Raw genomic sequence first — 23690 nt, 5'->3', positions numbered from 1 at the left:
TGCTTGCTATATATGGGGTGGGAGGGGGGGAGGCACTAGCTATATACCGGGAGGTGCAAGCACTGGCTATATATGGGGGGGCAGGCACATGCTACATACTGGGGGCAGGCATTGGCTATATACTGTGGGGCAGGCACTGGCTATATACTGTGGGGCAAGCACTGGTTATACACTGTGTGTCAAGCACTGACTATATACTGTGTGGCAGGCACTGGCAATATACTGTGTGGCAGGCACTGGCAATATACTGTGTGGCAGGCACTGGCTATATACATGGGCGGCAGACAGTGGCTATATACATGGTGGCAGACACTGGCTATATACACGGGGAGGCAGGCACTGGCTATATACTAGGACTTTGCTGGCTATATACAGGGGGGCAGGCACTCGCTATATACAAGGGGACTACTGGCTTTATACTAGGGGGCCTGGCTATATAATACAGGGGGATGGCTGGCTATATACTGGGGGGCATGTGACCAATGCATTTCCCATCCTTGGCTTATACTCGAGTCAATAGGTTTAACCAGTTTTTTTGTGTTAAAATTATGGGCCTTGGCTTATACTCGGGTCGAATTATACTTAAAGAATATACGGTTTATATCTAGCCATGACTATAGATAATATCTGTTTCATTCTTGAAGTGTATTTTCCTGTTGTATATTTGCTTGAAAACTTTTGAGTAATAATTACACATAATAACCAGAAATGTAATATTTCAATTATGCAATAAATAGTGTAATAGAATTATACAGTCTTCTGTATGGAGGTTGACTACCTGTTACTACAACTATGGAACTGATTACTGTTGTGCCACAATTTTGTTGTTGTCTGTTTTTTTTTTTTAGTCATTTTCTTCTCTTCATCAAAAACCATTATTTGTTGACCTAACCGTAGAAAATGGGCAAAGGCTCAAGGTCATTTTTGGATCTTCGGTGGGATTTCACGCCATTGATGTTGACTCTGGGACGGTCTACGATCTTTATCTGCCCACACATGTAAGTACTATATCAGGGTAGTATTTTATATTTGTATTCTTTTCTTAATTAGGAAATTCTAAGTTCAAATATTTGTTTTTATGATACATAATATGTATCATATAAAGTAGTAAATGAAAGCATACTCTAGTCTTTGGAAGCCCAATATTTTATAATCCAACTAGCAACATACATAGAAGTAATGCAAAGATCAAAGTGGACATCATTATAATGCTCAGTACCTTCTGCTCCTTTACACTTGCCAACTCCCTACCATTTTGCTTGCCAATAAAGTAGTCTTTCTGGAATGGAGGTAGTACCCAGGATTGAATTGTAATGGGTTGCTATGAGAATACATTTTTAGCAAACTTTAATGGTGTTCCATGACAAATTATTACTGAACATCCTGACCCTGATAGCCCATTGTTGAAAGCAGACCTCTCCAACATCCAAAATGGAACCATCTGCTTTCCTGAGTAATTCCATTGATAAATACAATACAATTTGGGGCCCATTGGATTATTTTGGCTCAATGAGGTACCCTTATATCACTGCCATATTACAACTATGCTTCCTTCTGCTCCCAGCTAAGCTCCATTAGTCTGGTGGCCAACGCCTTGTTATTTTCCTCACTTTCCACTTTTCTAAGTTTGGTCCGCCACTAGGGTCATATGTTTAGATCTAATGCCCCAAATACCCTAGGCCATGGGATGTTTTATTTTCTATTGTCGTATGCACATGATTCTTGCCTTGTGTTATACCCATTGTGCATTGACTTACTTCATTGCGTTGATTCACATCTGTTCCTTTAAAATTAAAAAAATGTTATTACATAACAAATGCTCTATAGTATGACTTCTAAAGGGGGATGTTGTATTGATGCAATAAATTTGCTCTCTATGTTTAAATTTTAATATTGCAATTTTGTAATACACATTTTTAGTCTAGTTAGAAAAGATATCTTATCAATCTACTGCCATATAAGTATATGGTATACACATACAAACTTTCCAAAATAAACATCAGCGTTCTAAAACATCTGCATTTTCTCAGCAATTTTTAGGCTTGAAATGCACGGAAATAACTGCTGCCTAACCACATTGATTACGTTGCGTGTGCCAGGAAATTGTCAGATACCATTGATTTCAATAGAGTTGGATTTTCAAGTAGCGCTTTATCCACTTCACTAAATTGCCATGAACAGCAACAGTCAGCAGATCAAGTCAGAATACTCTGTAGTGTGGCATATCCTCTATTAGCATTTATTTGCAGTGTTCCTCTCATTATGGGCGGTGTGATAATATTACTACTCTACAGGTTTTTTTTTTTTAATTTTCTTTATTGTTTTTTTCTTTTGTGTTGTTTCAATCATGTCCTGTCCTGAGGCTCCATTTGGCCAGAGCAAATGGCTGAAGGGGCACATTGTTTTACAACCAGCCAGGAAGAGAGTGTCTCCCCAGGGAGTCTCTTTTGGTCATAGAAACATGCTCTTCACTAAGTGGGGAAAATGACACCTTGGTCCAGAGTGTGGTTTAGGAAGGTGGATGAAAGAAACAGCAGATTATGGTTTTTCCCTCCAAAACTCAGACAATGGGAAATATCATAGCTGTCCATAACTTATGCATAATTCATAATTATGGGTCTCCAGTTACACGGGACAGTTATGGGGTCTAGATATGCTCCTGGAGCGAGAATCAGAAGCCTAGCTCCAGGGGAAGTCAGCCAATAGCAGAACACCCGTGATATTAGGCTAAGACAACCAGAGTTTGGTAGGGGGTAAATGGGAATAAGGTACCCGGTTGATTGGAAGCAATGGCACAATTGTACCATCTTCCAATCAAAAGTTATTGGGTTTTAATAAAACCCCAGACCCAGAAAGTACCTCACTGATGGGAGGGGGAAAGAAAAACTCCCCCTCACGGTGACAGCACAGCGAGGGGTGGGGGTCAAAAAGCCCCTAGGTTTAAATTAGTGAAGCAGCCACATGGCTTTGGTTCGGTTTGGGGGACCCTATTCACTAGAAGACTGTATCGCTCTCTATGTCTAGTCCTCGGGCCAAAGAACTTCTATCTATTTCAATAGCAAGAGTCTTTTGTTTCCTTTTTCCCTAACTGTTTGTTAGTATCAGATGTGTATTGTGTTTTTCATTTTATCTGACAACTTTATTCTTTGAGTGTACTGTATTTTTTATGTATATTAAAGTGTGACTTTAGTAAGTCTCTGCTTGTAGCCTTAAAGTATCTGTGTCTCCAAAGGGAATTGCGTTACCAGAGGTATTTTTAGCATAGTCTATATAGTAAGCGATTGCATGTTCTATGTGAATTCATCAGTTTAATATCGTATAAGTAGTGAGAGCATGTGCTGAGTAAATCTTCAGTGTGCATTGTTTGTGTGGTTGAGGCGCCTACGGCCTTCTTTGCGTAAGTACCTCGTGGGTGGTGGCAGTAGATTGACTGGGTGCTGAGATTGCGTGGAGTAAATTTAGCATTAGGATGCCATTTTATGGAAGTGGGCAGAGCTTAGGGGCTAAATTCTGGGACTCCATAGAGTAGGTACACCCCGTGTGGGAACTCAGGTGAGTGGGGTTTGTGACAGGCATTGTTGGCATTGGGGTCTTCGGGTTTGAAGCATTATTGTCAAAAACCGTTCCAACGTTTTACTTACTATGGAGATATATAGGTGAATACGGGCTTAAATGGATTCCCTCCCCAAATCATAACAGGGATATACTGCTAGTCCACAAAGTGTCCTGAACACTGATCATAAGAGACCAGGCACCCTGGTATCCCAGAAAATAATCTGTAAAGTGCTAACCTGTATGTAGGATACTCATTTTCCAGGGCATTCAACGTGGCCAGTGAAAAAGGTTACTGCCAAAAATGTGTACCGTCAATGATTATGCATAAAAAGTTTAATAGGCCATCCATGCTAGGCCTTTGTGGCCATTTGCCTGCTGGAATCCTCTTTTTTCCACAAAGTTTACATTGTGGTAGAAGGGAGTAGAAAATGAAATAACAGAACTCAGGAACAGGACTCTTACCATTCTATATTAAATTTATTTTAAAGGAAATCTACTATCAAAATCAAGCATGATAAACCAGAAGCACTTACTGATAGATCCACACACAATGACTGTGGTAATCTTCTTATATTTATTATCCATGGCCTCTTTCATCCTATAATCAACTTTTTAAATTATGCTAATCAGTCAGAAGGGCTCCTGGGTGTGTTACTAGATCTCTGTGCTGTAGCTTCAAAGGCTGTTACACGGCCTCACCCCTGCTCCCTCGGCACTTCCCTCTCTGTTGTAGTCTCACACAGTGGGATGTGGCAAGTGCTCCTCGAGCCACAGCACGGAGGGGCTTTGGCAAACCCTCCCCCTAGATTTGCATAATTAGCCTAATAAGTTGATTTTAGAAGGAGTATGGGGATAGTAAACAAATATAAGAAGATTACCACAGTCACGGTGCCTGGATCTATGAGTAAGTGTTCCTGCTTTATAATGCTTGATTTTGGTGGTAGATTTTCTTTAAGATCTTTCTAAGGCTACATTCAGACGCCCGTTGTACAGCGTACCGTAGCACAGCAGGCATACGGCGGTGCGAGGGGAGAGGAGGAGGAGGTGAGCAATGCTCACCTCCGCCCCTCTCCATAGGTATATATGGCGCATGGAGCCATATGCCACGAAAAGATAGGGCATGTGCTATCTTTTCACAGGGTACGGAGTGGTACGGTGCCGCACACGTGCAGCATCTCACTGCTCCCGCAGGGCACCGTGCGCCCATTGCTGTCTATGGGCGATGTATATCTGCCGTATATACGTCCTCCATATGGCCGTTTGAATGTAGCTTTAGTCTGAATATTTTGTAAATGTTGTATATTATTTTTACAATTTCTATTCCAATTTAGAATTTGAGGAGAAGCAAGGTAGAACTGCCTGCAGCTGCTGCTACACATTGGAAGAGGTCCCAGATCTGGATATGGATTGATTCCAGATGATGATAGAAATATGTAGCGTACTTCACAGATGTAACAGATATACTGGCTGCTTCCATTATTTTGGTTGGTTTCATCACTTAGAAGAGAATTTAGTAACTCAGCAGTTCATTAGTGTAAAGCAATTATTGTACATTTGGAGGGCAACAATATGGCAATGGAGTTCTTGTGTGATAGCTCCAACGATATTAGGAGACACCATTACTAACTAGTCTAGTCCTGTATATATTCTACATTTATATACACAGTTCCCTCAGATGACTAGAAACCATAGAAACCATAGTTGAAAGTATGTATATTTATTAACCTTATAGTATTGCCTATGTACATGTACAATGTGTTTCATTTCACGATGACTCCGCAGATATTATTTATATATAAATTGATAATATGAGTGGACATAAACATAAGCAACTTATTGGCCAAATGTTTGTTTGACAATTATTTCTCCCAAGAAAAGACTGTCTAAAACAAATTGCAATACATTTATCGAAAAGTATCAGACAGTCCTTAGACAGTATTTGGTGAGGTGAGGATGCAAGAAACAGTTTCCAGTGTCACCACTTTGGTTCTCCCCACGAGCTTTGTTTACTCGGTTATAGAAACCGGCACATCATCTCCACATAAATATGTAAGCCTCAGAAGGGAGGACCAGCATGGCAGTGCTGAGAGGCGATGTCCGGGATCAGGAATTTATAAAAATAGGTGCTAGGGGTATATAAGTAACAAATCAAACATGCTATCCTTCCCTCCATGACTGTGGTAATCATCTTATATTTGTTATCCATGGCCTCCTTCCTTCTAAAATTAACTTCAATGCAGCTTCACTGACTGTTAGGTCCCTTTCACACTTGCGTGTTTCACACGCGTTTTCTGCGCGTGCTTTTGACGCACAGAACTTGCATTGCACTCTGACCAATTGTAACCAATGGGTCTTTTCAGACTTGCATTTTTTTTCACGCACACACGCGCATTTAAATTTTGACATGCTCAACTTTTGCAAGTCACACGCGTGAAAAACGCACCATACAAGTCTATGGAGATGCATCAAAAATGCATTGTACTCTGAGACACTTGCAAGTGCAATGCGTTTTTCATGCATCAATTGCCATAGAAAAGATAGAGCTCAGCCCTGAGTCCATTTCACACGCGTGAAAAACGCATTGAAATTGCATTGAAAACGCGCATGAAAAACTGAGACACTGAACAAACTCTGAAAACTGATTGAACTCTGATGCAAAATGTGCGTTTTTCACTGACCAAACCCTGATCGCAACCTGATCAGACTCTGACGTGATCTGCAACGCAAGTGTGGAAGGGGCCTTAATGTGCAGGAGCACTTTTTTTTTTTTTTTTGATTCCATAGTTTCTACGGTTGAAAAAAGACACTTGTCCATCAAGTTCAACCAAGGAAGGGAAGGGATTGGATGAGGAAGGGATTTAGGGGAAACAATTCTATATAACATAACCATCAATGTTATTTAGGTGTAAAAAGGCATCTAGACCCTTCTTGAAGCTCTCCGCTGTCCCTGCTGTGACCAGCGCCTGAGGCAGGCTATTCCACAGATTGACCGTTCTCATAGTAAAAAAGCCCTGTCGCCTCCGGTGATTAAACCTTGATTTCTCCAAACGGAGACAGTGCCCCCTCGTCTTTTGATTTGATCTAATCTGAAACAACTTACCACCATATTTTTTGTATGGACCATTCATATATTTATATAAATTAATCATGTCCCCTCGTAGTCGTCTCTTTTCCAGACTAAATAAATCTAGTTGTTTTAATCTTTCCTCATAACTGAGACCCTCCATACCCCTTATCATTTTTGTGGCTCTACGTTGAACCCTCTCCAGCTCCAGGGCATCCTTTTTATGGACCGGTGCCCAGAACTGGACAGCATATTCCAGGTGTGGCCGAACCAGTGCCTTGTATAGTGGTAATATTACATCCCTATCACGAGAGTCCATACCACTTTTGATACATGACAAGATCCTACTGGCTTTAGAGGCAGCTGATTGACATTGCATGCTGTTATTCAATTTATGATCTACTAGTACCCCCAGGTCCTTCTCAACAAGGGACTCTCCCAGATTTACTCCCCCAAGGACATATTTTGCCTTTGGATTATTGGCCCCCAGGTGCATAACCTTACATTTATCCACATTAAACCTCATTTGCCAAGTGGATGACCAAACATTCAGTTTGTCCAAGTCACCCTGCAGCCTATGAACATCCTCCATAGACTGTATTACACTACACAGTTTGGTGTCATCTGCAAAAATAGACACAGTGCTATTAATTCCTACCTCTATATCATTAAAAAATATATTAAATAGTAGTGGGCCAAGCACAGAAACCTGGGGTACACCACTCATAACTGGTGACCATTCCGAGTAGGAATCATTGACCACAACTCTCTGGATACGATCCTTCAGCCAGTTTTCAATCCAATTGCAAATGATTTCTGCCAAACCAATAGCCCTAATTTTACCCATCAGGCGTCTATGAGGGATAGTGTCAAATGCCTTTGCAAAGTCCAAGAACACAATATCCACAGCTGCTCCTCCATCCAAGCATCTGCTCAAATCTTCATAAAAGCAGATAAGGTTAGTTTGACAACTTCTATTCTTAGTAAACCCATGCTGGCTGTCACTTATTATACTATTTGATGTCACATACTCCAGTATGTAGTCTTTTACTAACCCTTCCAATACTTTCCCCACAATGGAAGTTAAGCTTACAGGCCTGTAATTGCCAGGTGAAGTTCTAGAGCCCTTTTTATATATTGGCACCACATTTGCCTTGCGCCAGTCACTTGGCACCACACCAGACATTACAGAATCCCTGAAGATTTTAGCCAGCGGTACAGCAATAACAGAACTGAGTTCTTTAAGAACTCTGGGGTGTAACCCATCTGGTCCAGGAGCTTTGTACACATTGATTTTATTGAGCTTAGATTGGATAATGTCTACATTTAGCCAGCCTAGCCAGCCCCAGAAGTGCAGAGGTAGGCAGTGTAACAGAATACAAAGCTACAGACCATAGAGGGGCTCTAATAGCACCCAAAGAGCCCTTTGGCACTAAATTTTAAAAGTTGAATTTGGAAGAAAGGAGACCATGGATAACAAATATAAGAATTTACTACAGTCACAGTGCCTGGAGCGCCCCTGGTTTAGCATGCTTGATTTTGATGCTAGACATCCTTTAAGCCTTTGTGTTAAAATGGAGATAATGTAGGTGCTGCGTTCTGGAGAGGGGTGATTACACCTTGACAACTTTAAGTGATGTTGAAAGATTCCTGACCGGACATTAATTTCAGACCTTCCATTGTACACTAGAAAACCCCCCCTCTTTTCCCTCTTTTGGACCCAATGGTTCTCAGTGTTAGGAGGGTTGGTAAAATCAATAATAATATAAAATCTACCCTCCGTTCCACAATGCCTTTTCTTCCAGCTACATTAAAATTGCGTAAACAGGCAAACATCTAAATACAGTAGAAAAGGCGTATATATGATCCTACTACCTGCCCTTCCATGTCGTTATTGGCACCAGTGGTAGCTTTACCCTATGACTACACTCCTGAATATACTGTATGTGACCCTAACACTGTTTCACATCACAACCTGATAATTATATTAAAAAGAATTCCAAAAATAGCAGCTAATACAGGATTTCATGCGTGGAATGCTACTAGGATATAGCACATAAAATATTTTACAAAAAAAAATATATATTTTGCTTGCTTACATCTTTCATAGGGAACCTATCTAGTTGGCTCCTCTCATAAGAACATCTGCAGTCTCCGCATGTAACCATCAGCATGATCATTGTATAGAAAGTACATTTGCATATCAAAATCTTACAACAGAAGTAAGCTATACCAACATCTTCTTCTCTATTGTTGAGGATAAATCCATGGAAGCAACTTAGAATGCAAAAGAGTTAAATAAACATTTGGTGGGGGGATATAGTAACTAGAGATGAGCGAGCACTAAAATGCTCGGGTACTCGTTATTCGAGACGAACTTTTCCCGATGCTCGAGTGCTCGTCTCGAATAACGAACCCCATTGAAGTCAATGGGAGACTCGAGCATTTTTCAAGGGGACCAAGGCTCTGCACAGGGAAGCTTGGCCAAACACCTGGGAACCTCAGAAAAGGATGGAAACACCACGGAAATGGACAGGAAACAGCAGGGGCAGCATGCATGGATGCCTCTGAGGCTGCTTAATCGCACCATTATGCCAAAATTATGGGCAACAGCATGGCCATGACAGAGTGACAGAATGAAGCTAGATAGCATCTAAAACATGCAATAATTGACCCTGACACTATAGGGGACGGCATGCAGAGGCAGCGGCAGCAGGCTAGAGAGTGGCATGGCGACATACCCTAAATGGACTCAGGCTTCAAACCAATGGGTGGCAGAGAGGAACCAAAGGAGGTGAGCAAGAAGCGCTCAAATAATATCGGTACATGATAAAAGTTTGCCAGTATATTTTGTGGATTACACAGCAGGGTGGCGACAAAGTTAACATGGAAGCCATGAAAACAACCCAAAATTCTGCCTGACACAGCTCGTTTGATAAGGGGACCATGTATGGAGGCAGTGAACTAGTAGTAGATTAAAGGTGCTGCAGTTAAAACTATGTTAGTTGGATCTTGGCATGGAGTTAGCGCTCCGCTGCCAGGCGAGCTTTCGCCAATCCAAGCCCCTGTCTCTAGGCTACTCCCCAAACAGCACTTCTAAGAACCTTTTGTATAAGATCAAGTGTAGTAGCGTTCTTATAAGTTTAGGATATGGCGGGTGAGGGGAATGTAAACAGATGCGCAAGAAGCGCTGAAATAATATTGGTAAATGATAAAAGTTTATTAGTATATTTTGTGGATAACACAGCTGGGTGGCGACAAAGTTAACAACTTTGATGTGGAATCCATGAAAACAACCCAAATTTCTGCCTGACACACCTCGTTTGATAAAGGGACGATGTATGGAGGCAGCTATATGGACGACTTTTGGAGGTAGCAATGGAGACAACGTGTGGAGGCTGCTATGGAGACAATTTAATTTGGATAGTGCCTGTATGTGGCAGTCCCAAAAATTTTTCAAACCAGAGGAGCAGGTAGGTGGCCCTCCAGAAAAATAGAATAGATTGAGTGCCTGTATGTGGCAGTCCCAAAAATTTTTCAAACCAGAGGAGCAGGTAGGTGGCCCTCCAGAAAAATTGAATAGATTGAGTGCCTGTATGTGGCAGTCCCAAAAAGTTTTCAAACCAGAGGAGCAGGTAGGTGGCCCTCCAGAAAAATAGAATAGATTGAGTGCCTGTATGTGGCAGTCCCAAAAAGTTTTCAAACCAGAGGAGCAGGTAGGTGGCCCTCCAGAAAAATGGAATCGATTGAGTGCCTGTATGTGGCAGTCCCAAAAAGTTTTCAAACCAGAGGAGCAGGTAGGTGGCCCTCCAGAAAAATAGAATAGATTGAGTGCCTGTATGTGGCACTCCCAAAAATTGTTTAAAACAGAGGAACGGGTCGGTGGCCCTCCAGAAAAATTGAATAGATTGAGTGCCTGTATGTGGCACTCCCAAAAATTGTTTAAAACAGAGGACCGGGTCGGTGGCCCTCCAGAAAAATTAAATGCATAAAGTACTATAGCAAGAGCCAGTGGGCCCTGTCAAAAAATAGCCAGTTTCCTCTGCTTTACTGTACAAAGAGGAGGAGAAGGAGGAAAATGAGGAGGAGGAGGAGTGGATCAATTATTCAGGTTGAGCTTCCTTCACCTGGTGGAGATTGGAAATTATGAGAAATCCAGGCTTTATTCATCTTAATAAGCGTCAGCCTGTCAGCGCTGTCAGTCGACAGGCGTGTACGCTTATCGGTGATGATGCCACCAGCTGCACTGAAAACCCGCTCGGACAAGACACTAGCGGCAGGGCAGGCAAGAACCTCCAAGGCGTACAGCGCCAGTTCGTGCCACATGTCCAGCTTTGAAACCCAGTAGTTGTAGGGAGCTGTGTGATCATTTAGGACGATGGTATGGTCAGCTACGTACTCCCTCACCATCTTTCTGTAAAGATCAGCCCTACTCTGCCGAGACTGGGGACAGGTGACAGTGTCTTGCTGGGGTGACATAAAGCTGGCAAAAGCCTTGTAAAGCGTACCCTTGCCAGTGCTGGACAAGCTGCCTGCTCGCCTACTCTCCCTCGCTACTTGTCCCGCAGAACTACGCACTCTGCTGCTAGCGCTGTCAGAAGGGAAATACTGTTTCAGCTTGTGCACCAGGGCCTGCTGGTATTCATGCATTCTCACACTCCTTTCCTCTGCAGGGATGAGAGTGGAAAGATTTTGCTTGTACCGTGGGTCCAGGAGAGTGAACACCCAGTAATCGGTGCTGGAATAAATTCTTTGAACGCGAGGGTCACGGGATAGGCAGCCTAGCATGAAATCTGCCATATGCGCCAGAGTACCAACGCGTAAGAATTCACTCCCCTCACTGGCCTGACTGTCCATTTCCTCCTCCTCCAACTCCTCCAACTCCTCTTCTTCTGCCCATACACGCTGAACAGTAAAGGACTCAACAATGGTCCCCTCTTGTGTCTCGCCAACATTCTCCTCCTCTTCCTCCTCATCCTCCTCCACCTCCACCTCCTCCGATATGCGCTGAGAAACAGACCTAAGGGTGCTTTGGCTATCAACAAGGGAATCTTCTTCCCCCGTCTCTTGTGACGAGCGCAAAGCTTCCGACTTCATGCTGATCAGAGAGTTTTTCAACAGGCCAAGCAGCGGGATGGTGAGGCTGATGATGGCGGCATCGCCACTGACCATCTGTGTTGACTCCTCAAAGTTACTCAGCACCTGACAGATATCAGACATCCACATCCACTCCTCATTGTAGACTTGAGGAAGCTGACTGACCTGACTACCAGTTCTGGTGGAAGTTGACATCTGGCAGTCTACAATGGCTCGGCGCTGCTGGTAAACTCTGGATAACATGGTCAGTGTTGAATTCCACCTCGTGGGCACGTCGCACAACAGTCGGTGAGCGGGCAGTTGGAGGCGGCGCTGCGCTGCCCTGAGAGTGGCAGCATCTGTGCTGGACTTCCTGAAATGCGCACAGATGCGGCGCACCTTCGTGAGCAAATCTGACAGATTGGGGTATGTCTTGAGGAAACGCTGAACTATCAGATTTAACACATGGGCCAGGCATGGCACATGTGTCAGTCTGCCGAGTTGCAGAGCCGCCACCAGGTTACGGCCGTTGTCACACACAACCATGCCTGGCTTCAGGTTCAGCGGTGCCAGCCACAGATCAGTCTGCGCCGTGATGCCCTGTAATAGCTCTTGGGCGGTGTGCCTTTTATCGCCTAGGCTCAGCAGTTTGAGCACCGCCTGCTGTCGCTTAGCAACGGCACTGCTGCTGTGCCTAGAGCTACCGACTGATGGCGCCGTGCCCACGGATGGTAGTTCGGAGGAGGAGGTGGAGGAGGGGTGGGAGGAGGAGGAGGCATAGTAGGCCTGAAACACCTGGACCGAGGTAGGCCCCGCAATCCTCGGCGTCGGCAGTATATGACCAGCCCCAGGGTCAGACTCAGTCCCAGCCTCCACCAAGTTAACCCAATGTGCCGTCAGCGATATATAGTGGCCCTGCCCGGCAGCACTCGTCCACGTGTCCGTGGTCAGGTGGACCTTGTCAGAAACGGCGTTGGTCAGGGCACGGGTGATGTTGTCTGACACGTGCTGGTGCAGGGCTGGGACGGCACATCGGGAAAAGTAGTGGCGGCTGGGGACCGAATACCGAGGGGCGGCCGCCGCCATGAGGTTGCGAAAGGCCTCGGTCTCTACTAGCCTATAGGGCAGCATCTCCAGGCTAAGCAATCTGGAGATGTGCACATTAAGGGCTTGGGCGTGCGGGTGGGTTGCACTATATTTGCGTTTCCGCTCCAGCGTCTGGGGTATGGAGAGCTGAACGCTGGTGGATGCTGTGGCGGATCGTGGAGGCGATGATGGGGTTTTTGTGGCAGGGTCCTGGGCAGGGGGCTGACTATCAGCTGACACAGGGGAAGGAGCAGTGGTGTGCACGGCCGGAGGTGAACGGGCTTGTTGCCACTGAGTGGGGTGTTTAGCATTCATATGCCTGCGCATACTGGTGGTAGTTAAGCTAGTAGTGTTGGAACCCCTGCTGAGCCTGTTTTGGCAAATGTTGCACACCACAGTCCGTCGGTCATCCGGTGTTTCCTTAAAGAACCTCCAGACTTCTGAAGATCTAGCCCTCGCCGCAAGAGCCCTCGCCACGGGAGCTTCACTAGTTGACACATTTGGCGCTGATGCACCAGCTCTGGCCCTGCCTCTCCGTCTGGCCCCACCACTGCCTCTTCCAACCTGTTCTGCTATAGGACTCTCCTCCGTCTCAGAAGCACTGTGTTCACCCGGCCTCTCAACCCAGCTTGGGTCTGTCACCTCATCATCCTCCGATCCCTCAGTCTGCTCCCCCCTCGGACTTCCTGCCCTGACAACAACTTCCCCACTGTCTGACAACCGTGTCTCCTCATCGTCGGACACCTCTTTACACACTTCCACTACGTCAAGAAGGTCATCATCACCCACAGACTGTGACTGGTGGAAAACCTGGGCATCGGAAAATTGCTCAGCAGCAACCGGACAAGTGGTTTGTGACTGTGGGAAGGGTCCAGAAAACAGTTCCTCAGAGTATGCCGGTTCAAATGCCAAATTTTCCTGGGAGGGGGCAGACTGGGGGGGAGGAGGCTGAGGTGCAGGAGCTGGAGGAGTGGCGATTTCGGTGACATGGGTGGACTGCGTGGAAGACTGACTGGTGGACAAATTGCTCGAAGCATTGTCAGCAATCCACGACATCACCTGTTCGCACTGTTCTGGCCTCAACAGTGCTCTACCACGAGTCCCAGTAACTTCAGACATGAACCTAGGGAGTGTAGCTCTGCGGCGTTCCCCTGCTCCCTCATAAGCAGGTGGTGTCTCACCCCGGCCAGGACCACGGCCTCTGACCCCTGCAGTAGTTGGACGCCCACGTCCCCGCCCTCGTCCTCTACCCCTAGCCCTCGGGTTAAACATTTTTAAAATGAGAGTTATAGCTTTAATTTTTTTTTAACTTTTTTTTGTGTTTTTTTTTTTTTTTGTGTTTTTGAGTTTTTAAAACCAAACAATGCTATCCTATTGCTATGGCTATTTTCTAGCCAAGTATGAAAGCACACTACTATGCCAGAAGAGATGACACCGAGTTATTAAACAAAATAAACGTAAAATAAAAAAGGACAAATGGCAGACTGTGCCTAATTGAAATCCAACCCCTACTAAATTTTCCCACTTCGGTCTTTGCAATGGATATGTGCGTCACTAAGCGCAAAACACAGCGGTCGCAAGTCTCACTACAAATTGCTGACAATTGGCTAGTAGATGCACTGCAGCAAGTACAGCCACCAGCAGATCAACCAGAAATCAAATATATAACGCTACTGTAGGCGTAAGCCGTTTGGATTCTCCTATGGCTATTTTCTAGCCAAGTATGAAAGCACACTACTATGCCAGATGAGATGACGCTGAGTTATTAAACAAAATAAACGTAAAATAAAAAAGGACAAATGGCAGACTGTGCCTAATTGAAATCCAACCCCTACTAAATTTTCCCACTTCGGTCTTTGCAATGGATATGTGCGTCACTAAGCGCAAAACACAGCGGTCGCAAGTCTCACTACAAATTGCTGACAATTGGCTAGTAGATGCACTGCAGCAAGTACAGCCACCAGCAGATCAACCAGAAATCAAATATATAACGCTACTGTAGGCGTAAGCCGTTTGGATTCTCCTATGGCTATTTTCTAGCCAAGTATGAAAGCACACTACTATGCCAGATGAGATGACGCTGAGTTATTAAACAAAATAAACGTAAAATAAAAAAGGACAAATGGCAGACTGTGCCTAATTGAAATCCAACCCCTACTAAATTTTCCCACTTCGGTCTTTGCAATGGATATGTGCGTCACTAAGCGCAAAACACAGCGGTCGCAAGTCTCACTACAAATTGCTGACAATTGGCTAGTAGATGCACTGCAGCAAGTACAGCCACCAGCAGATCAACCAGAAATCAAATATATAACGCTACTGTAGGCGTAAGCCGTTTGGATTCTCCTATGGCTATTTTCTAGCCAAGTATGAAAGCACACTACTATGCCAGATGAGATGACGCTGAGTTATTAAACAAAATAAACGTAAAATAAAAAAGGACAAATGGCAGACTGTGCCTAATTGAAATCCAACCCCTACTAAATTTTCCCACTTCGGTCTTTGCAATGGATATGTGCGTCACTAAGCGCAAAACACAGCGGTCGCAAGTCTCACTACAAATTGCTGACAATTGGCTAGTAGATGCACTGCAGCAAGTACAGCCACCAGCAGATCAACCAGAAATCAAATATATAACGCTACTGTAGGCGTAAGCCGTTTGGATTCTCCTATGGCTATTTTCTAGCCAAGTATGAAAGCACACTACTATGCCAGATGAGATGACGCTGAGTTATTAAACAAAATAAACGTAAAATAAAAAAGGACAAATGGCAGACTGTGCCTAATTGAAATCCAACCCCTACTAAATTTTCCCACTTCGGTCTTTGCAATGGATATGTGCGTCACTAAGCGCAAAACACAGCGGTCGCAAGTCTCACTACAAATTGCTCACAATTGGCTAGTAGATGCACTGCAGCAAGTACAGCCACCAGCAGATCAACCAGAAATCAAATATATAACGCTACTGTAGGCGTAAGCCGTTTGGATTCTCCTATGGCTATTTTCTAGCCAAGTATGAAAGCACACTACTATGCCAGATGAGATGACGCTGAGTTATTAAACAAAATAAACGTAAAATAAAAAAGGACAAATGGCAGACTGTGCCTAATTGAAATCCAACCCCTACTAAATTTTCCCACTTCGGTCTTTGCAATGGATATGTGCGTCACTAAGCGCAAAACACAGCGGTCGCAAGTCTCACTACAAATTGCTGACAATTGGCTAGTAGATGCACTGCAGCAAGTACAGCCACCAGCAGATCAACCAGAAATCAAATATATAACGCTACTGTAGGCGTAAGCCGTTTGGATTCTCCTATGGCTATTTTCTAGCCAAGTATGAAAGCACACTACTATGCCAGATGAGATGACACTGAGTTATTAAACAAAATAAACGTAAAATAAAAAAGGAAAAATGGCAGACTGTGCCTAATTGAAATCCAACCCCTACTAAATTTTCCCACTTTGGTGTTTGAGGTGGATATGTGTGCCACTAAGAGCTAAACACAACGGTAGCAAGTCCCCCTGCTAATTCCTCACAAAATGGTACTAGATGCAAATAAAAAAAAAAAAAAGTAGAACATTATTGTAGCCCTAAGAAGGGCTGTTGGGTTCTTGTAGAATCACTCCTGCCTAACAGTAAGCTAATAGAACACCCTAACGCTTTCCCTGACCAGCAGCAGCTCTCTCCCTAGCGGCATCCAGACACAGAATGATCCGAGCAGCGCGGGCAGCGGCTAGTCTATCCCAGGGTCACCTGATCTGGCCAGCCAACCACTGCTATCGACGTGTAAGGGTACCACGTCATGCTGGGTGGAGTGCAGAGTCTCCTGGCTTGTGATTGGCTCTGTTTCTGGCCGCCAAAAAGCAAAACGGCGGGAGCTGCCATTTTCTCGAGCGGGCGAAGTATTCGTCCGAGCAACGAGCAGTTTCGAGTACGCTAATGCTCGAACGAGCATCAAGCTCGGACGAGCATGTTCGCTCATCTCTAATAGTAACCCTTTTTACCTCAATTCAATATTTCATTAGTAAAATGAATTTCCAGTTAATTGAAGTCCCTTTTATTTCTGGCATCACTTATGAAAAGTAGAGCAGCTAATAAAAAATAGGCCTAATATTTCTCAAAGAAATTATGTCCTTAATTTAAGGTTCCCCTTGGAGATTTTCCTGCGATTCTGCCTTTTTTTTTTTTTGTTCTAAGAGATACATCTAAAAATAAACATCCCCCTCCCTGTTTAGTGTCAATGATCTGAAATAATGTGTGGATCTTCTCAGTTCTGCTACAGCCTATGGACCAGATAGCTGATGTTATGTGATGTAGAAGGGGAGAGCAGAGCAGATTGTCCGGAGAAGAAGACTGCTGTTTTTTTCTGGCTATCACTGCCAATATTTTTTTAGTCCTCTGCCCATATCTGTCTGTGACTCATCTGCTCATGAAAACACCAAGGCAACGTATAAAGATTTCCCTCCAGCTGTGGATACCAGTATTGGTATTACGGATAGTCATAGCGGAGAGATGGACATCAGAGGTTGGCCTCCGATTTTTCTTCCTGGCAAGTAAAGAATGTTTGTCCATTTCACCATATACGTTAGTATGTGCATGCCCCAACTTTGAGAATGATCTTGTATTGGCGTTTATTGTATTGTGCTAATTTAAGGGGGCTTTTTCATGTGAGTTTTGATGCACTTTGTGAAGCCAGTGACAGGAATGGCTTATTATGATCAAATAAGAACATTGAAAAGATTTTACTTCTCCTTTGTAATCCATTTCTAGTTATGGCTTGTTTAACTGAGGATGTGATTGTGTTGAAGTTCCCTTCATTTAGCAGTATTTGCTATACATGCCGCCAACTATAGGTAGGGGTGAACCTAAACTTTCTTCTGCCTGAGACAAGCAATAGAACAGCGTCCCCTCGACCACTTCCACTAGTAATATATCAGGTTATTTTTATAATATGTGGCCTCTCCATGCAGTGTCTCACACCCATGCTGACATCTGGTGTGAAGAAATGCTATTTTTTAGCGTTAAGTTCTTTGTAACAGGGACTGCACCCCTGATGCTCCCACTCCATCTTGCTGCAGATGGGGCTGTCTGAGGCAAGAGGCTCAACTCGCCTCATGGCTGCTGCACCCCTGACTATAGGCTTGCAGTTGTCACGTGCCATTGGCCTGACATTACCGCTGTAGTTTTACATCAACCCCAGAGTTGATTATCACGCATTACCTCTTCAAATCAATAGCTTGGTGACACCCCTACATGACAAATTATGTGATATTTATGAAAGTATATAGAGCACTTTATTGTCTGGTTATAATATAGATATACATAGGTATGCAACAAAAGTATATACACTTAGCCTGTTGTTATATATTATTAATCTTTGCATTCTTGTGTGCATTTTTTGTGTATTTTCTATATGTATTATGTGTATATTCTGCATTTTTGGAATATACTTATTGTGAAGTATGTTTATGATTTTAGATCCAGGGAAATATCCACCCACACGCCATTATCATTCTCCCCAACACGAACGGCATGGAGCTCCTGCTGAGTTATGAAGATGAAGGCGTTTACATTGATACATACGGACACTTTACAAAGGAAACTGTTTTACAGTGGGGTGAAATGCCGGCATCTGTTGGTGAGTATGAGATGATTATTTTGTGTTTTATTGTAAGTAACTCTGTAAAATAGCAAAAACGACTTTTATGATACCATAACAGAGATTACATGGAAGGCCAAGCTCTGCACAATTCAGTAATGGTGACTTTGGTCAGCCCTCCCGACATTCATATTGCTGCTTTTTACAGACTTTTGTATGAATCCATCGTAATATTTAATCTCATCTTAAACTAAGTATTCTGCATTCCTTTTCTTATCATGGGCTAGAGGCCAACAGGGAGTTTCTGGCTCCTCTTTCTATGTATGGACAGTAAGAAGATGAGCCCTGGGAAAGTGTTTTCCTCTTTTGTAGTATCTCGGGGTCAATAATTTCATTAAATTATGACTTTATAAAAGAACTTCCTCCTAGCTTGCTATAAATCTTTTTGAAGATAGCTAGCATTTATCTTGACTTATGACTTATGTATTTCGTATTCCTGTTTCCCCCGTTTTCTGACCAGCCAGTTTGCCCATTGATTCTAAACTGGTTTGTCCTCTTGGTTCTGACCCATATATGTCATGTACTCTTCTATGTTTTTACTATCCAGTCTTTGTCTCAGTGTTTATACTTTGGCGCAGGAAGGGAGCATCAACAAGTTGTCACCTACCACTTAGGGTAGGCCTGTACGTAGGGACAGCTGTGAAGGGAATTTATCCTTAGGGCTTGCTGTCCTTGTTTGTCCTTCCGGTTTATCCAAGCCGTTTCATTACAGCAGCATAACAACTAGACACACTTCTGCTGCACCAGATTTATGAAAGTGTCTGATGTTGGATGATAATTAGAGATGAGCGAACATACTCGTCCGAGCTTGATGCTCGTTCGAGCATTAGCGTACTCGAAACTGCTCGTTGCTCGGACGAATACTTCGCCCGCTCGAGAAAATGGCATCTCCCGCCGTTTTGCTTTTTGGCGGCCAGAAACAGAGCCAATCACAAGCCAGGAGACTCTGCACTCCACCCAGCATGACGTGGTACCCTTACACGTCGATAGCAGTGGTTGGCTGGCCAGATCAGGTGACCCTGGAATAGACTAGCCCCTGCCCGCACTGCTCGGATCATTCTCTGTCTGGATGCCGCTAGGGAGAGAGCTGCTGCTGGTCAGGGAAAGCGTTAGGGTGTTCTATTAGAATAGTGTTAGGCAGGAGTGATTCTTAAAGAACCCAACAGTCCTTCTTAGGGCTACAATAACGTTATACATTTTTTTTTTTATTTGCTTGTGGCTCGGCTTGCTGGCACTAGTAGTGCAGCTAGTACCATATTGTGAGGAATTTGCAGGGGGACTTGCTACCGTTGTGTTTAGCTCTTAGTGACACACATATCCACCTCAAACACCGAAGTGGGACAATTTATTAGGGGTTTGATTAGAATTAGGCAGAGTCTGCTGATTTTTTTTTTTTTTTACCTTTATTTCATTTTATAGCTCAAACTCATCTTGCAAAGCAGTGTGCTTTCATTGTAGGCTACAAAATAGCCATAGGAGAACCCCAACGGCTTACTTAGGCCTACAATAGCGTTATATTTTCCTTTTTTTTTGTTTGCTTGTGGCTGGGCTTGCTGGCATTAGTAGTGCAGCTAGTACCATATTGTGAGGAATTTGCTGGGAGACCTGCGACCGTTGTGTTTAGCTCTTAGTGACACGCATATCCACCTCAAACACGGAAGTGGGACAATTTATTAGGGGTTTGATTAGAATTAGGCAGAGTCTGCTGATTTATTTTTTTTTACCTTTATTTCATTTTATAGCTCAAAGTCATCAGGCACAGCACAAAATCCAGTTGTGTGCTGTCAGTGTAGGTTAGAAACTAGCCATAGCGATAGGATAGCATCGTTTTGTTAAAAAAAAAAAAAAATAAAAAAAAAATAAACACAAAAAAAAAAAAATTAAAAGTTTACACTTTAATTTGGAAAATGTTTAACCCGAGGGAGAGGGGTAGAGGGCGTGGACGTGGGCGTCCAACTACTGCAGGGGTCAGAGGCCGTGGTCCTGGGCGGGGTGAGACACCACCTGCTGATGAGGGAGCAGGGGAACGCCGCAGAGCTGCACTCCCTAGGTTCATCATGTCTCAAGTTACTGGGACTCGTGGTAGAGCACTGTTGAGGCCAGAACAGTGCGAAGAGGTGATGTCGTGGATTGGGGACAATGCTTCTAGCCATTTGTCCACCAGTCAGTCTTCCACGCAGTCCACCCATGTCACCGAAATCAGCACTCCTCCAGCTCCTCCACCTCAGCCTCCTTCCCCCCAGTCTGCCCCCTCCCAGCAAAATTTGGCATTTGAACCGGCATACTCTGAGGAACTGTTTTCTGGACCCTTCCCACAGTCACAAACCTCTTGTCCGGTTGCTGCTGAGCAATTTTCCGATGCCCAGGTTTTCCACCAGTCGCAGTCTGTGGGTGATGATGACATTATTGACGTAGTGGAAGAAGTGTGTAAAGAGGTGTCGGACGATGAGGAGACACGGTTGTCAGACAGTGGTGAAGTTGTTATCAGGGCAGGAAGTCCGAGGGGGGAGCAGACTGAGGGATCGGAGGATGATGAGGTGACAGACCCAAGCTGGGTTGAGAGGCCGGGTGAACACAGTGCTTCTGAGATGGAGGCGAGTCCTATAGCAGAACAGGTTGGAAGAGGCAGTGGTGGGGCCAGACGGAGAGGCAGGGCCAGAGCTGGTGCATCAGCGCCAAATGTTGCCCGTAGTCAAGCTCCCGTGGCGAGGGCTAGATTTTCAGAAGTCTGGAGGTTCTTTAAAGAAACACCGGATGACCGACGGACTGTGGTGTGCAACCTTTGCCAAACCAGGATCAGCAGGGGTTCCACCACTACTAGCTTAACTACCACCAGTATGCGCAGGCATATGAATGCTAAACACCCCACTCAATGGCACCAAGCCCGTTCACCTCCGGCCGGGCACACCACTGCTCCTTCCCCTGTGTCATCTGCTAGTCAGCCCCCTGCCCAGGACCACGGCCCAAACACCTCCCGTGCGAAAACCCCATCTTCGCCTCCACGATCCTCCACAGCATCCACCAGCGTTCAGCTCTCCATACCCCACGCGCTGGAGCGCAAAAGGAAGTATAGCGCAACCCACCCACACGCCCAAGCCCTCAACGTCCACATCTCCAAGTTGCTTAGCCTGGAGATGCTGCCCTATAGGCTGGTAGAGACCAAGGCCTTTCAAAACCTCATGGCGGCGGCCGCCCCTCGGTATTCGGTCCCCAACCGCCGCTACTTTTCCCGATGTGCCGTCCCAGCCCTGCACAAGCACGTGTCAGAGAACATTATCAGTGCCCTGACCAACGCCGTTTCTGACAAGGTCCACCTGACCACGGACACGTGGACGAGTGCTGCCGGGCAGGGCCACTATATATCGCTGACGGCACATTGGGTTAACTTGGTGGAGGCTGGGACCGAGTCTGACCCTGGGGCTGCTCATATACTGCCGACGCCGAGGATTGCGGGGCCTACCTCTGTCCAGGTCTCAAAGGCCTACTATGCCTCCTCCTCCTCCCACCCCTCCTCCACCTCCTCCTCCGAATTACCACCCGTGGGCATGGCGCCATCAGTCGGTAGCTCTAGGCACAGCAGCAGTGCCATCGCTAAGCGACAGCAGGCGGTGCTCAAACTGCTGAGCCTAGGCGATAAAAGGCACACCGCCCAAGAGCTATTACAGGGCATCACGGCGCAGACTGATCTGTGGCTGGCACCGCTGAACCTGAAGCCAGGCATGGTTGTGTGTGACAACGGCCGTAACCTGGTGGCGGCTCTGCAACTCGGCAGACTGACACATGTGCCATGCCTGGCCCATGTGTTAAATATCATAGTTCAGCGTTTCCTCAAGACATACCCCAATCTGTCTGATTTGCTCACGAAGGTGCGCCGCATCTGTGCGCATTTCAGGAAGTCCAGCACAGATGCTGCCACTCTCAGGGCAGCGCAGCGCCGCCTCCAACTGCCCGCTCACCGACTGTTGTGCGACGTGCCCACGAGGTGGAATTCAACATTAACCATGTTATCCAGAGTTTACCAGCAGCGCACAGCGATTGTAGACTGCCAGATGTCAACTTCCACCAGAACTGGTAGCCAGGTCAGTCAGCTTCCTCAAGTCTACAATGAGGAGTGGACGTGGATGTCTGATATCTGTCAGGTGCTGAGAACTTTGAGGAGTCAACACAGATGGTCAGTGGCGATGCCGCCATCATCAGCCTCACATCCCGCTGCTTGGCCTGTTGAAAAACTCTCTGGTCAGCATGAAGTCGGAAGCTTTGCGCTCGTCACAAGAGACGGGGGAAGAAGATTCCCTTGTTGATAGCCAAAGCACCCTTAGGTCTGTTTCTCAGCGCATATCGGAGGAGGTGGAGGAGGATGAGGAGGAAGAGGAGGAGAATGTTGGCGAGACAGAAGAGGGGACCATTGTTCAGTCCTTCACTGTTCAGCGTGTATGGGCAGAAGAAGAGGAGTTGGAGGAGCTGGAGGAGGAGGAAATGGGCAGTCAGGCCAGTGAGGGGAGTGAATTCTTGTGCGTTGGGACACTGGCACATATGGCAGATTTCATGCTAGGCTGCCTATCCCGTGACCCTCGCGTTCAAAGAATTTATTCCAGCACCAATTACTGGGTATTCACTCTCTTGGACCCACGGTACAAGCAAAATCTTTCCACTCTCATCCCTGGAGAGGAAAGGAGTGTGAGAATGCATGAATACCAGCAGGCCCTGGTGCACAAGCTGAAACAGTATTTCCCTTCTGACAGCGCTAGCGGCAGAGGGCGTACTTCTGCGGGACAAGTAGCGAGGGAGAGTAGGCGAGCAGGCAGCTTTTCCAGCACTGGCAGGGGTACGCTTTACAAGGCCTTTGCCAGTTTTATGTCACCCCAGCAAGACACTGTCACCTGTCCCCAGTCTCGGCAGAGTAGGGCTGATCTTTACAGAAAGATGGTGAGGGAGTACGTAGCTGACCATACCATCGTCCTAAATGATCACACAGCTCCCTACAACTACTGGGTTTCAAAGCTGGACATGTGGCACGAACTGGCGCTGTACGCCTTGGAGGTTCTTGCCTGCCCTGCCGCTAGCGTGTTGTCCGAGCGGGTTTTCAGTGCAGCTGGTGGCATCATCACCGATAAGCGTACACGCCTGTCGACTGACAGCGCTGACAGGCTGACGCTTATCAAGATGAATAAAGCCTGGATTTCTCCGGATTTTCATTCTCCACCAGGTGAAAGAAGCTGAACCTGAATAATATATGCACTCCTCCTC

The 23690-nt window shown here is 45.4% G+C and overlaps 1 protein-coding gene and 1 long non-coding RNA gene across 5 annotated transcripts in view; one reads left to right on the top strand and one right to left on the bottom strand.

Moving 5' to 3' along the window:
• NRK (Nik related kinase) overlaps nucleotides 1-23690 on the top strand; it is a 204078-nt gene that overhangs the window by 153781 nt on the left and 26607 nt on the right. For all 3 annotated transcript variants that reach the window (XM_072123361.1, XM_072123362.1, XM_072123360.1), the window contains exons 29-30: nucleotides 849-998; nucleotides 18263-18422. In XM_072123361.1, the coding sequence (XP_071979462.1) occupies nucleotides 849-998; nucleotides 18263-18422 (310 nt within the window). The remainder of the gene's footprint in view (nucleotides 1-848; nucleotides 999-18262; nucleotides 18423-23690) is intronic.
• The window catches only part of LOC140076706 (uncharacterized), a 47656-nt gene that overhangs the window by 16684 nt on the left and 7282 nt on the right, over nucleotides 1-23690 (bottom strand). The window lies entirely within an intron of this gene.

This window comes from Engystomops pustulosus, chromosome 9, assembly GCF_040894005.1.
Source record: "Engystomops pustulosus chromosome 9, aEngPut4.maternal, whole genome shotgun sequence".
Lineage (NCBI taxonomy): Eukaryota > Metazoa > Chordata > Amphibia > Anura > Leptodactylidae > Engystomops > Engystomops pustulosus.
This window is presented reverse-complemented; position numbering and strand designations above follow the sequence as displayed.